General features: G+C 35.5%; 1 protein-coding gene across 3 annotated transcripts in view; it reads left to right on the top strand.

Moving 5' to 3' along the window:
* The window catches only part of ATRNL1 (attractin like 1), an 815,229-nt gene that overhangs the window by 296,357 nt on the left and 505,046 nt on the right, over positions 1-13,826 (top strand). For all 3 annotated transcript variants that reach the window (XM_082721458.1, XM_082721457.1, XM_082721456.1), the window contains exon 22: positions 2,618-2,712. In XM_082721458.1, coding sequence (XP_082577584.1) covers positions 2,618-2,712 — 95 coding nt within the window. The remainder of the gene's footprint in view (positions 1-2,617; positions 2,713-13,826) is intronic.

Genomic DNA, 13,826 nt, shown 5'->3' on the forward strand with positions numbered 1-13,826 from the left:
GGGAGAGGTAGATCATCTCCTGGTTAAGTGGAAAATTGCACGGTTGGCTTCTGGAGGAATTTGATTCTAAGCAGCTTTAAAACAAACCATTTTGTTAGGACCACAAATTTTATTCAGTTTATAGTAATTAACATTCACTGACAGGTACTCTTATTAGTCACATGAATTGAATAATACTCCTACTAATTTTCTTCCAGGATTCAGACTTATTTTTTAGCTCAAGTCACATTAAGATTGATCATTAGCATATATATGTTGTACTGATCTTGTTCTTCCAAATTGAATGAATAAGAAAGAATAGTAAAATCAAAGTTGAATGCCTTGCCAAGAATCTAATGGGATAGGATTGTGCCACAGACCTAGGGTCCATAGAGGCAGAAGAACGGGGGCACTGCAGCCACTGCTCATGGATATGAAGTGTCCCTTGTTACCAGTCCTTACGTCCCAGAGCAGTCTACTCCTGACTTCTTAATACTTAACTTTCATGCTAGAAAAAGTAAATAGAATTATGCAGATTCTTGAAACTAATTTTGCAGTGCTTACATTTCCTCAGTCATATTTTTCCTTCATTTTGAATAGATACTACCTTTCCACAGTATTGCAATCTTGCCTCTGAACCCCTGCCAGCTGGAACTGACCAGGCTGATCACTATTCTCTTTTTTAAACAACATATTTACTTGACTCCCATGACACTAACTTCTGGTTTTATTCCTATCTCATAGGTTGCTATCTCTGTCTCCTGAGGATGGATTATTTACATTGGTATGCCTCAGGGCTTATTTCTCACACCTCTTCTCTATTTGTAGTTGGTGATTTCCTGGCTTCAGGGTTTCAGATCTCCTCTAAAATGTTGATAATTTGCAAATTGTTATCTACTAAACAAGGTCCTAAGCTCGATTCAACATATCGCTTGGAAATTCAATAAGTAGCTCAACCTTCACATCTTCAAAACTAGACTCCTAAAGTTTCCTCTAACTCCCCCAAAATAAAACCTAGTTTTCTTAATAATCACAGTTAATGCCAACATTTTGTGTGGTTATGGGTCAAAAAAGCTTTACCTTTCTTTCTTTCAAATGCTACATCCTATCATTCAGTTAATCCTGTGTGTTGAATGCTACCAAACACATTCTGAATAATCTGGCCTTTTCTTGTAACCTCCCCTGCTAGTACCCTCGCCACCATCACCTGTGGCCTATTTCTTGCAACATCGCTTTTTACGAGATTCATAGTTAAGACTAACTTTTTTTTTTTTTTTCTTTAATGAGAGGTTGGTACTTGTTTCTTCTGCCTGGATTGCATTTTCTTCAGTAAACTCTGCAGCTTATATTACTAATGTCTTTCATCTTTAAATGTTCCTTCTCAAAATTTCAACCGAACTCCTACCCTGACAACAGTTTCTCTCCTTTTCATTGATTTATTATTCTCCAAAATACTTAATGTCATCTGTTATACTATATACTTAAGTTATTTATTTATTTCTAATGTCCATCCAATAGGATATAAGAGACATGAGGAGAAAAATTTTAATTATTTATTACTGTGTCTCCAGTGCCTAGAACATATTGGCCTATTGATTTTACCTTTGCAGTTTCTGGTAGTCAGTTGAAAACTGGAAATATTACTTATTGTACAATTCTTATTATCCCACATAAATACTGAGAAAGATGAAATGTTGTGTTACGCTAAATTAAAGAGAAATTTATAAGGTGGATCTTATAAAATATATGTAGTAAGCAACATATAAAGAATGATGCCTCGATAATTTTAACAATAATTTCAGTGATATTATTCCTATCTTTACTTTTTATTTTAATAGTGTTTAATGGCTGAGGGCATAACATGAAAGGTATGTATCCAAAAAACAGAAGTCATCTTTATTTAAAATAATTTGAAATGTTTTTTGTAAAGGTGGCAGTTTAACATTAATGAATAATTCTTCACTCTTGTATAACATATGAAGCTACTCATGATATATAACCCTCACATCTTTCACCTTGGTTTCAACATTATACATGAACAAATTAAAAATTGTTTACATGGATTTCTTTTTGTCAATTATTAATGAATTACCTCTGTAGAATGATGTTTATCACAGAGTCATTTTTAAATTGCTAAAGGTAAAAATTACCACAATAGTAAAGGAAAAAATAAATTCATTAGAATATGTGATGAAGTATTATTTATATATTAATGCTCATGTGTTCAAAGAATTTTGATTTTTTGAAATTAGGGTACCAAAATGTCTGCCTGTCTATTTTTCTATCTACAAAATTTTAACTGGAATCAAATGCACCAAAATGTTGCCTGTATTTTTCTCTAGTTCTAAGGTTATGGTTGACTTTTTCATTTCTTTTCACATTTGTGTACTTTCCAGAATATGTATTCTGTTTGTAGAACTTTTGTAATGACAAGAGAAGTAATAAGTACAATTTTTAAAGAATTAGAATTTCTTCCATAACTGTATTTTGCTTTTTGTTGCTTGATAACAAAGATACATATATTGGTAGTCTTGAATAATTATTTTTAATACTCATAAAAAATATGTTTCCACCTAACTTTTCTTTATCAGTTTGTGAAAGTGCATACACCAGGATTGTATTTGTTTTTCCCCCACAGACAGCCTTTTGATTGACTATCAGTTTACCTTCAGCTTATTGCAGGAAGATGATCGCCACCATACTGCCATAAACTTCATAGCGAACCCAGAACAGGTGAGAAGATAATTTAACTTTTAGTATATAATTATATTAATATCGTGGGATACATATTTTTTGTTATTTTTCTATTGTAATTTTAACTTCTTCTCAGAATTACTTCATTGCAGGGCTTTTGAAGAAAGACTAATCATGTTAATTTTTTTTTTTTTTTGTAAAATTTATGTATCTTTGTGATTAAGGGAGTTTGTGTGTTTGATATTTCAGATCTGCCAACAGCCCTACAACTTAAATTGTATGTTTTAGTTATTTTTTCAGTCTCATCACAGTGTTTGTGTTTGTAATTATGCTCTTAAACTGGGGGTAGCCTTATCTGAAAACAAAAGTCGTAAATTCAAAACGTGCTATATTAGATATGTTATTTTTCTTATACATTTTTGCACAGTAGTAGATTTTCCACTGTCTTTTCTTAAATCCACTGGCTTATCTAAGTTAGATGCCTCCTGGATTATTTTTTAATCATTTTTATTGAGATATAATTAACATATTACATTATATAAGTTTAAAGTATATATAACAGGTTGCTTTGATACATTTATATGTATTGCAATATTTACCATGGTAGCATCAGCCAACACCACTATTATATCACATAATTATCATTTCTTTTTTGTGGTGGGAATAATTAAAAGCTAGTCTCTTAGCGACATTGAAGTATATAATTCAGAATTATTGCCTATGTTAACTATGCTGTGCATTTGATCTCTGGGACTTATTTATTTACTGTTTGCAAGTTTTTTTTCCTTAAACAGCATGTTCCCAATCCTGCCCAACCCTCAAGCCGAAGGGCTTTTATGAGTTTGGCTTTTCTAGATTCTACATATAAATGATATCATTACAAGTATTTGTCTTTCTTTGACTTAGCTCATTAGCATTATGGAATACTTGTTTCTTTGAACAATTTACTGAATCAGTGATATAATTATAAAAGTTTGTGAAGTTTAAATGTATGAAAGATTAATTGTAAGTCATCACAGAAAAGGGCTCAAAGTTTGGAGTAACATACATCTATTCCTATCCATTTGAGATTGTATAAAGTTAAAAAGTCAAGGGAATAGAAGTATCAATCATACAGTTTATTTGGGTAGAATTTTAGTTCTTTTGAAACTGAAAATAACTCTTTAAAAATGAAGATGTTACAAAATGAAGATGGTAATGAAATATTTGAATTATTCTTTTTTGTTTACTGTGCTTAGAACTGTTAACATGAGATCTAGTCTCCTAAAAAGTTTTTAAGAGTACAGTACAGTATTGTGAACCATAGACACTGTATTATACAGACTAGACCTGATTCTTGCATAGCTGAAATTTTATATCTATCTATCTATCTATCTATCTATCTATATCTATATCTATATATACAGTGAAATAGGTGAATAGGTGAAGACTGGTAATTGCCAGAGGTGGGGGTGGAAGTGGGATAATGACTTCCACCCCACCCCCATCTCTGGCAATTACCAGTCTTTTCTCTTTATCTATGAGATCTGGGTTTGTTTTGGTTTGGTTTAAATTATACATGTAAGTGAGATCATACAATATTTTTTTTTTCCTGTCTGGCCTATTTCACTTGGTCTAGTGCCCTCACGTTCTCTTCATGTTGTTGCAAATAGCAATATTTTCTTCTTTTTTATGGCAGAAAATTATTCCATTGTATATGCATACCACAATTTCTTTGTGTTTTCATGCAGTGATGGACACTTACATTGCTTCCATATCTTGGGTGTTGTATATTGCAATGAATATGGAGCACATATATCTCTTTGAGGCAGTATTTTCATTTTCATTGGGCAAACATCCAAAAGTAGAATTGCTGGATCATACGGTAGTTTTATCTTTAAATTTTTCATAAATTTCCATATTTTTTTTCCATAGCATCTGCACTAATTTACATTTTCACCAATAGTACATAAGGGTCTCCTTTTTTTCACATCCTCACCAACACTTGTTATTTCTTGTTGTTTTGTTTTGTTTTGTTTTGGGTTTTTGTTTGTTTGGGTTGTTTGTTTGTTTGTTTTGGTAATAACCATTCTAACCTGTGTGAGTGGATATCTCATTATGGTTTTGATTTGCATTTCCCTGATAAATAGTAATGTTGAGTACCTTTTCTTGGGCATCAGTGTGTTTTCATTAGAATAAGTCACAGGAATAAAAGATACCATAAGGGAACATGGTCAATGATCTTGTAATAGCATCATATGGTGACAGAAGGTAGCTGCACTTGTGGTGAACATAGCATATAGAGATGTTGAATCAGTATGCTATACACCTGAAACTAGCGTAACATTGTTTGTCAAACTGGACTCAAAACAAGTTTTTAAAAGCCTATTCAGATCCTTTGTCCACTTTATATTTTTATTTTTTAATGTTTTTCAAGTTTTAATTTAAATCCTGATTGGTTAACATACAGTGTAATGTTAGTTTCAGGTGTAGATTTTAGTGATTCATCACTTACATACAACACCTAGTGCTTATCATAAGTTCCCTCCTAATACCCATCACCTATTTACTCCATCCCTCAGCCCACTTCCCCTGTAATAAACCTGTTCTAGGTAGTTAAGAGTCTGTTTTCTGGTTTGCCTCTCTCTTCCTGCTCCCTCCCCACCCCTTGTTCATCTGTTTTGTTTCTTGAATTCCACATGTGAGTGAAATCATATGGTATATTTCTTTCTCTGTCTTATTTTGCTTATACAATGATATGTAGCTCTATCTACATCATTGCAAATGGCAAGGTTTCATTCTTTTTTATTACTGAGTAATAATTCCATTGTATATATTTGTACCACAGCTGCTTTCTCCATTCATCAGTCAATGGACATTTGGGCTCTTTCTATTATTGGCTGGCTATTGTTGATAATGCTGCTATATACATTGGGGCTCATGTGCCCCTTTGAATCAGTATTTTTGTATCCTTTGGGTAAATACCTGGTAGTGCAATTTCTGGGTCATAGGGTAGCTCTATTTTTAACTTTTTGAGAAGAATCCACACTATTTTTCAGAGTGTTTGGACCAGTTTGCATTACCACCAACAGTGTAAGAGGGTTCCCCTTTCTCCCCATTCTCGCCAATACCTGTTGTTTCCTGTATTGCTAATTTTAGCTAATTTTAGCTGACAGGTGTGAGGTGATATCTCATTGTAGTTTTGATTTGTCTTTCACTGATGATGAGTGATATTGAGCATCTTTTGATGCGTCTGTTAGCCATCTGTATGTCTTTTTTGGAGAAATGTCTATTCATGTCTGCTGCTCATTTCTTAACTGAATTATTTGGTTTTGGGGTGTTGAGTTTGATAAGTTCTTTATGGATTTTGGATACTAACCCTTTATCAGAGATGTCATTTGCACATATCTTCTCCCATGCAGTAGGTTGCCTTTTAGTTTTGTTGATTGTTCCCCTTGCTGTGCAGAAGCTTTTTATCTTGATGCAGTCCTGGTAGTTTCTTTTTGCTTTTGTTTTCCTTCCCTCCAGAGAGATAACTAGTAAGAAGTTGCTGTGGCTGATGTCAAGGAGTCTACTGCTTGTGCTCTCTTTTAGGATTCTGATGGATTTCTGTCTCATATTTAGGTCTTTCATCCATCTTGAATTTATTTTTGTGTGTGGTGTGAGAAAGTGGTCCAATTACATTCTTCTGCATGTTGCTGTCCAGTTTCCCCAACATCTTTTGTTGAAGAGATCCTCTTTTTTCCATGGATATTCTTTACTGCTTTGTTGAATATTAGTTGACCATAGTGTTGTGGGTTCATTTCTGGGTTTTCTAGTCTGTGTGTCTGTTTTTGTGCCAGTACCATGCTGTCTTGATCACTACAGCTTATTGGTATAGCTTGAAGTCCAGAAGTATGATGCCTGCAGGTTTCCTCCCCTCCTCCCCAAGATTGCTTTGGCTATTTGAAGGTCTTTTGTAGTTCTGTACTAATTTTAGGATTGTTTGTTGTAACTCTGTGGAAAATGCTGTTTGTATTTTGATAGGGATTGCATTAAATGTGCAGATTGCTTTGGGTATTTTAAAAATATTTGTTATAAACAATGAGCATGGAAAGTTTTTCCATTTCTTTGTGTCATCTTCAGTTTTTTTCATAAATGTTCTGTTTTCAGAGTACAGATCTTTTACCTCTTTGGTAGGTTTATTCCTAGGTATCCTATGGTGTTTTGTGGTCTAATAGTCAGTGGGATTGATTCCTTGATTTCTCTTACTGCTTTTCATTATTAGTGTATAGAAATAAAACAGATTTCTGTATGCATTTTATATTTTGAAACTTTACTGAATTCATGTATCAGTTTTAGCAATTTTTTGGTAGACTCTTTTCAGTTTTTCTATATATAGTATCATGTCATCTATAAGTAGTGAAAGTTTTATTTCTTCCTTGCTGATTTGGCTACCTTTTATTTCTTTGTTTTATTGGTGGCCTAAGACTTTCAATACTAATTTAAATAACAGTGGTGAGAGTGGACATCTCTCTTGTTCTTAACTATAGAGGAAAAATTGCCAGTTTTTCTCCATTGAGGATGATATTAACTATAGGTTTTTCATATGTAGCCTTTGTTATGTTGAGGTATGTTCCCTTTAAACCTACTTTGTTGAGGGCTTTTATCATGAATGAATGTTTTATTTTGTTAAATGCTTTTTCTGCATCTATTGAAATGATCCTATGGTTTTTATCATTTGTTTAATTAATATGATGAATCATATTGATTGAGTTGTGAACATTGAGCCACACTTGTAGCCCTGAAATAAATCTCACTGATCATGGTGAATAATTTTTTTAATGTATTATTAGATTTGGTTTACTAGCATTTTATTGAAAATTTTTGCAACTATTTTCATTAGAAATATTCACCCTGTAGCCCTCTTTTTTTGTGGAATCTTTATCTGGTTTCAGTGTCTGGGTTGGTGGCCTCATAGAATGAATTTGGAAGTTTTCCTTCCGTTTCTGTTATTTAGAATAGTTCAAGAAGAATGGGTATTAACTCTTTTTTACCTGTTTGGTAGAATTTATCTGTGAACCTCTCTGGTCTGGATTTTTGTTTGTTGAAAGTTATTTGATTACTGATTTGATTTCTTTGCTGGTTATCAGTCTTTTCATATTTTATGTTTCTTCCTGTTTCAGTTTTGATTATTATATAGTTCTAGGAATTTATCCTTCTAGGTTTTCCCATTTGTTGGCATATATTTTATCATAGTACTCACTTATAATTGTATTTCTGTGGTGTTGGTTGTTCTCTCCCCTTTAATTTTTGATTTTATTTATATGCCCTTTTTCTTTTTGGTAAGTCTCACTGGGGTTTTTCAATTTTGTTAATTTTTTTAAATGAACTAGCTTCTAGTTTAATAGATAATTCTATCGGGTTTTCGTTTCTATATTATTTATTTCTGCTCTCATTTTTAAATTTCCCTTCTTTCATATATTTTCTTAAGGTTGGCTTCTAGTTTTATAGATTTATGGTCAGGAAAGATACGTGGTATGATATTAGTTTTTTTGTATATGTTGAGGCCTGTTTTGTGGCTTAATATATGTTCTATTGTGGCGAATGTTCCTTGTGCACTTGAAAAGAATGTATATTCTGCTGTTTTAGGATGGAATATTCTGAATATATGCTATTCCATATGGTCAAATACGTCTTTCAAAGCCATTTTTCCCTTGTCTTTCTATTTAGAAAATCTGTCCTTTGACTTCAGCGGAGTATTTAAGTTCCCCACTATTATTGCATTACTATCTATTATTTCCTTTATAGTTGTTATTGTTTTATATATTTGAGTGTCCCGTGTTGGGTACAAAAATGTTTGCGATTGTTATGGTCTTGTTGGATTTTCCTCTTTATGATTTTGTAGTGCCCTTCTTTGTCTCTTATTACAGTCTTTGTTTTAATATCTAGTTTGTCTGATATAAATATTGCTACTCCAGCTTTCCTTTGACATTCATTTGCATGATAAATGTTTTTCCATCTCCTCACTTTCACCATTGTATATTACAGACTTCTTGTCTCAGGCTGCTTTCAGGATTTCAGGACTTTCTCTTTGGCACTAAGATTTGTAAATTTTACTATTAGATAATGGGGTGTGGATCTATTCTTATTGATTTTGAGGGGGGTTCTTTACACCTCCTGAATTTTGATGCTTGTTCCCTTTGCTATATTAGGGAAGTTCTCTATAATAATTCTCTCCAATATACCTTTGTTAAGATAAGCCGGTTAAAAAATGTTAAAAGAGGAAAGGATAAAAGTTAAAAAATAAATTGGGGCACCTGGGTGGCTCAATGGGTTAAAGCCTCTGCCTTCAGCTCAGGTTATGATCTCAGGGTCCTGGGATTGAGCCCCACATTGGACTCTCTGCTCAGTGGGGAGCCTGCTTCCCTTCCTCTCTCCCTGCCTGCCTCTCTGCCTAATTGTGATCTCTGTTTGTCAAATAAATAAATAAATCTTTTTAAAAAAAGTTAAAAAAAATTTAGCCAAAGAAAAAAAATTAAATTAAAAGAATTAATTAACTCTGCAAGACTAAAGAGTCATGTGGAGAAAGCTATGAATTCTATGCTTTGCTTTCTCCTTCTCTGGAATTCTGCTATTCTCCTTTGTAAGTGAACTTGGTCTTGGCTGGATTTCTTGTTGATCTTCTGGGTGAGGGGTCTGTTGTAGTGATTCTCCAATTTTAGTATATGTGCTGCCGAAGCGAGCACTGTTGTAGTGATTCTCAAGTGTCTTTGCCCTAGGTACGATTGCACCGACCTTACCAGGGGCTATGCTAAGTAATCCACTCTGGTTCGCTTTTGGGAGCTTTTGTTCCCTGAACACTTTCCGTAGAGTTCCAGAGGACAGGAATGGAAATGGCAGCCTCCCAATCTCCAGCCCGGAGGAGCCAAGTGCTCGGGGCCCAATTCCTCAGTGTGCCCTTGGAGAAAAGCGCTCATTTACTCCAGTGTCCCTGGCCTCTGGTTGCACTCTGACCTCACCCAGCCTGTGACCAAGCATCTCTGTCTCTGGCACACAGCTCCGCCTGGAGTCTCTGAACCTCACAGATCCCTGAGCTCTTCTGGGGGGGGGGTCTCCTCGGATCTTGTGGGGTCCCCACTCACACAGCAGTGACCTGTGCCACGGATTACAGTTCAAGGTAACCCTGAGTTGAGAGCTCACTCCTCGGCTCTGTCTCTGTAGCCGGCTTCCCAGCTCTAATACCTGTGAGCTCTGTGACACTCAGACACCCCTGATCCTTCTGTGACCCTGCAGGACCTGAGGCCTTGCTGTCCCTGAGTGGGCTTTACCTCGGTTTACCTCTGGAGTGATGTCCCTCAGTGGAGCAGACTTTTTAAAAGTTCTGATTTTGTGCTCCATTGCTCTGCCACTTGCCAGCCCCTCCCCCCGCAGTCTACCTTCCTGTCACTTTGGATTTACTTTTCTCCTCCGGTCCTGCCTTTCAGAAAGTGGTCGATTTTCTGTTTTTAGAATTGTTGCTCTTCTTCTCTTCGATCTCCTGTTGGATTGTAGGTGTTCGGAATGGTTTGATAAGCTATCTAGCTGATCTCCTGCTACCTGATGTCATCTCAGCCTGCTACTTCTCTACCATCTTGACTCCTCCCCCATTCCCTCACTTTCAATCTACAAGTGTCTTTAGGTCTAAAATGGGTCTCTTGTTGGCAGCATATGGCATATTGTTTTTTTTTTTTTTTTTTTGAAGATTTTATTTATTTATTTCACAGACAGAGATCACAAATAAGCAGAGAGGCAGGCAGAGAGAGAGAAGGAAGCAGGCTCCCCATGGAGCAGAGAGCCCGATGCGGGGCTCGATCCCAGGACCCTGGGATCATGACCTGAGCTGAAGGCAGAGGCTTTAACCCACTGAGCCACCCAGGCACCCATATTGGTCTTATTTTTAATACATCTGGCATCCTCTGTCTTTTGACTGGAGCTTTTATCCATTTACATTTAAAGTACTTATTAACAGATATGTATTTATTGCTATTTTATTACTTGTTTTTTCTTGTTTCTAGGGATTTTCTCTGGTCCTTTCTTGTGTTTGTCACTTTCCGTCTTTCCTTTGCATTCGAATAGGCCCCTTTACTATATCTTGCAGGGTTGAGTTAGTGTTCACAAACTCTTTTGGTTTTTGTTTGTCTTGGTAACTCTTTATTTCTCCTTCTATTCTGAATGATAACCTTGCTGGGTAGAATATTTTTGGCTGCAGATTTTTCCCATTCAGCACTTCTAATATAGCACGCCACTCCTTTTGGCTTGCCAAGTTTCTGTTGAGAAATCTCTAGCTAGCCTTCTGGGTTTTCCCTTGTAAGTTAAGGACGTCTTTTGTCTTTCTGCTTTTATGATTTTTTTTTTAATTTTATTTCTTTATTTTAGAGAGATAGAGAAAATATGAGTTGGGGAGGTGCAGAAGGAGAGGGAGATTTAGACTCCCTCCTGAGCAGGGAGCCCATCTCATGGCCAAATCCTAGGACACTGAGATCATTACCTGAGCCTAGGTCAGGCACTTAATCCAACTGAGCCACCCAGGTGCCCCACTTTTATGATTTTTTATTTAACACTATATTTTGTTACTTACAATCTTGGTGCTGGCCTGCTTTTGTTGGTTTTGGTGGGAGCTCTCTGCCTCCTGGCTCTGGATGTCTGTTTCCTTCCTCATACTAGGGAAGTATTCAGCTATTATTTCTTCAAACCAATTTTCTGCCCCCCTTTCTCTCTTCTTTTGGGACTTGTATAACATACATATGTAATGTTATTACATTTGATGATGTCACTGATGTCTTCTATTCTTTCCCAAGTCCAGTGAGTGTCCTTATGGTTATTGCTTTAAATTGTCCATTTGGCATGTTACTTATATCGGTTTTGCTTTGATCTCTGGCCATGACCTTTTCTTGTTCTTTCTTTTGGAATGAATTCTTGTATCTTGGCATTTTATCTTAGTCTTTGACATCTTCTGTGTGTTAAAAAAAGGCAGTTATGTCTCCTCCTTTCCTTAAAGTAATGGCCTTATGAAGAAGAGGTCATGTAGAGTCCATGGCCTGAGCTTTCTGTAGTATTTCTGGTATGTGTGACTGAGGCAATCCCACCAGCATGCATGGGTTTGGGCTTGATATAAGCAAGTTAGGCAGCCATTGATGGATGCTTCACCCTGTATGTGGCTCTGTGTTTATGCTGAGGGGCAGGGGAGTGAAATGGCCAGATTATTTTTTCCTGCATATGCATATCTATAAATGCTGCCTCTCAGGGATGTGATTCCAGGAGAGAGAATAAGCTACTCCTGTGTTCCCCAGATGTTTTTCAGATTGCTGTTACCATACTGTCTGCCCTGTGATATTTGCCAGCTTTCTCTCCAGGAGGAGCACAGTGACCTTCAGGCCCTTTACCAGTCAAGCTACTGACTTTTAAAAGTCCAGACTTAAAGACATGCTGGTTGCAAGAACTCATGAAATTCAGCCCCTCTCATTTTCCAAGACAGTGGCTTTGCGGAAATGTTCTTTTGTGTTTCCCTGTGTGCTCCGCTCTTTCTCTTGCCCTTCTCCATGATAACAGCTTCCACCCTTCCACAGCACCCACAATCCATTTCTCCCCTAAATCATATCTCCATACTTCCTACCTTCTTTGATGTGGCCTCTTCTCTCCTTTTAGTTCTGGAGTTTTGTTCTGTCAGTCTTCAGGTCAATTTCTGGGGTATTTAGGATGATTCAATAGTTATCTAGTGTTCATGGGAAGAGATGAGCCTAGGGTCCTCCTACTCTGACACTGTATTCCTACCCAGTCTTTTTCTTTCTCACATTTTTCTAACTTTTTCTAAATTTATAAATCATTCAGTAAACGTCTAACTGAAGAGTATTTTTCTCTATCTGTCCTACTCCCCTTAAGTTTCCACTATGACTCTTTTTCAACCCGTGTCTTTATTCTTTTAATTTAATTTAATTTTTTATTTTTATTTTCTTTTTCTTTTTCTTTTTTATTTTATTATGTGTATTTATTTTTTACTTTTTAAAATTTAAATTCAATTAATTAATATATAATATATTATTAGTTTCAGATGGTAAAGTTCAGTGATTCATCAATCTTATATAATACCCCGTGCTCATTACATTACATGCTCTTCTTTTGTTTTTTTTTTTTTTTTCAAAGATTTATTTATTTATTTAACAGAGAGAGAGAGAGAGATATCACAAGTAGATGGAGAGGCAGGCAGAGAGAGAGAGGGAAGCAGGCTCCCTGCTGAGCAGAGAGCCTGATGTGATATTAGCCAATAAGATCTAAGAGTACATTAAAAGTATTATTTACCATAATTGAGTGATATTTATTCCCAGGTTTCCAGGGTGATTTAAACAGCCTCATATTAATCAGTGTGATACTCTACATTAATAAAAGAAAGGACAAGAACCATATGATCCTCTCAGTAGGTGCAGAAACAGCATTTGACAATGTACAGCATCCTTTCTTGATTAAAATTCTTTATAGTGTAGGGATAGAGAGAACATACCTCAATACCATTAAAGCCATATACAAAAGGCTTACAGTGAATATCATTCTCAATGGGGAAAAACTGAGAGCTTTTCCCCTAAGATCAGGAACACGACAGGGATGTCGTGTTTTTCAACATAGTACTAGAAGTACTAGCCTCAGCAATAAGACAACAAAAAGAAATTAAAGACATCTGAAAATTGACAAAGAAGTCAAACTCTCAATATTTGCAGATGATGTGACACTTTATGTGGAAAACCCAAATGACTCTACCACCAAATTGCTAGAACTAATACAGGAATTCAGCAAAGTGGCAGGATATAAAATCATTGCAGAAAAATCAGTTGCATTTCTACTAACAATGAGATAGAAGTCAGAAAAATTAAGGAATTGATCCCATTTACAATTGCACCCCAAACCATAAGATACCTAGGAATAAATCTAACTAAAGAGGCAAAGATCTGTACTCTGAAAACAATTGAACGCTCATGAAAGAAATTGAGGAAGGCACAAAGAAGTGAAAAACATCCATGCTCATGGATTGGAGGAATAAATATTGTTAAAATGTCTATGCTACCTAGAGAAATCTATACATTCAATGCAATCCCTATCAAAATACCATCAACTTTTTTTCACATAGCTAGAAAAAAATAATCCTAAAATTTGTATGAAGCCAG

The sequence above is a fragment of the Mustela nivalis genome (genome assembly GCF_964662115.1).
Source record: "Mustela nivalis genome assembly, chromosome: 2".
In the NCBI taxonomy this organism is placed as follows: domain Eukaryota; kingdom Metazoa; phylum Chordata; class Mammalia; order Carnivora; family Mustelidae; genus Mustela; species Mustela nivalis.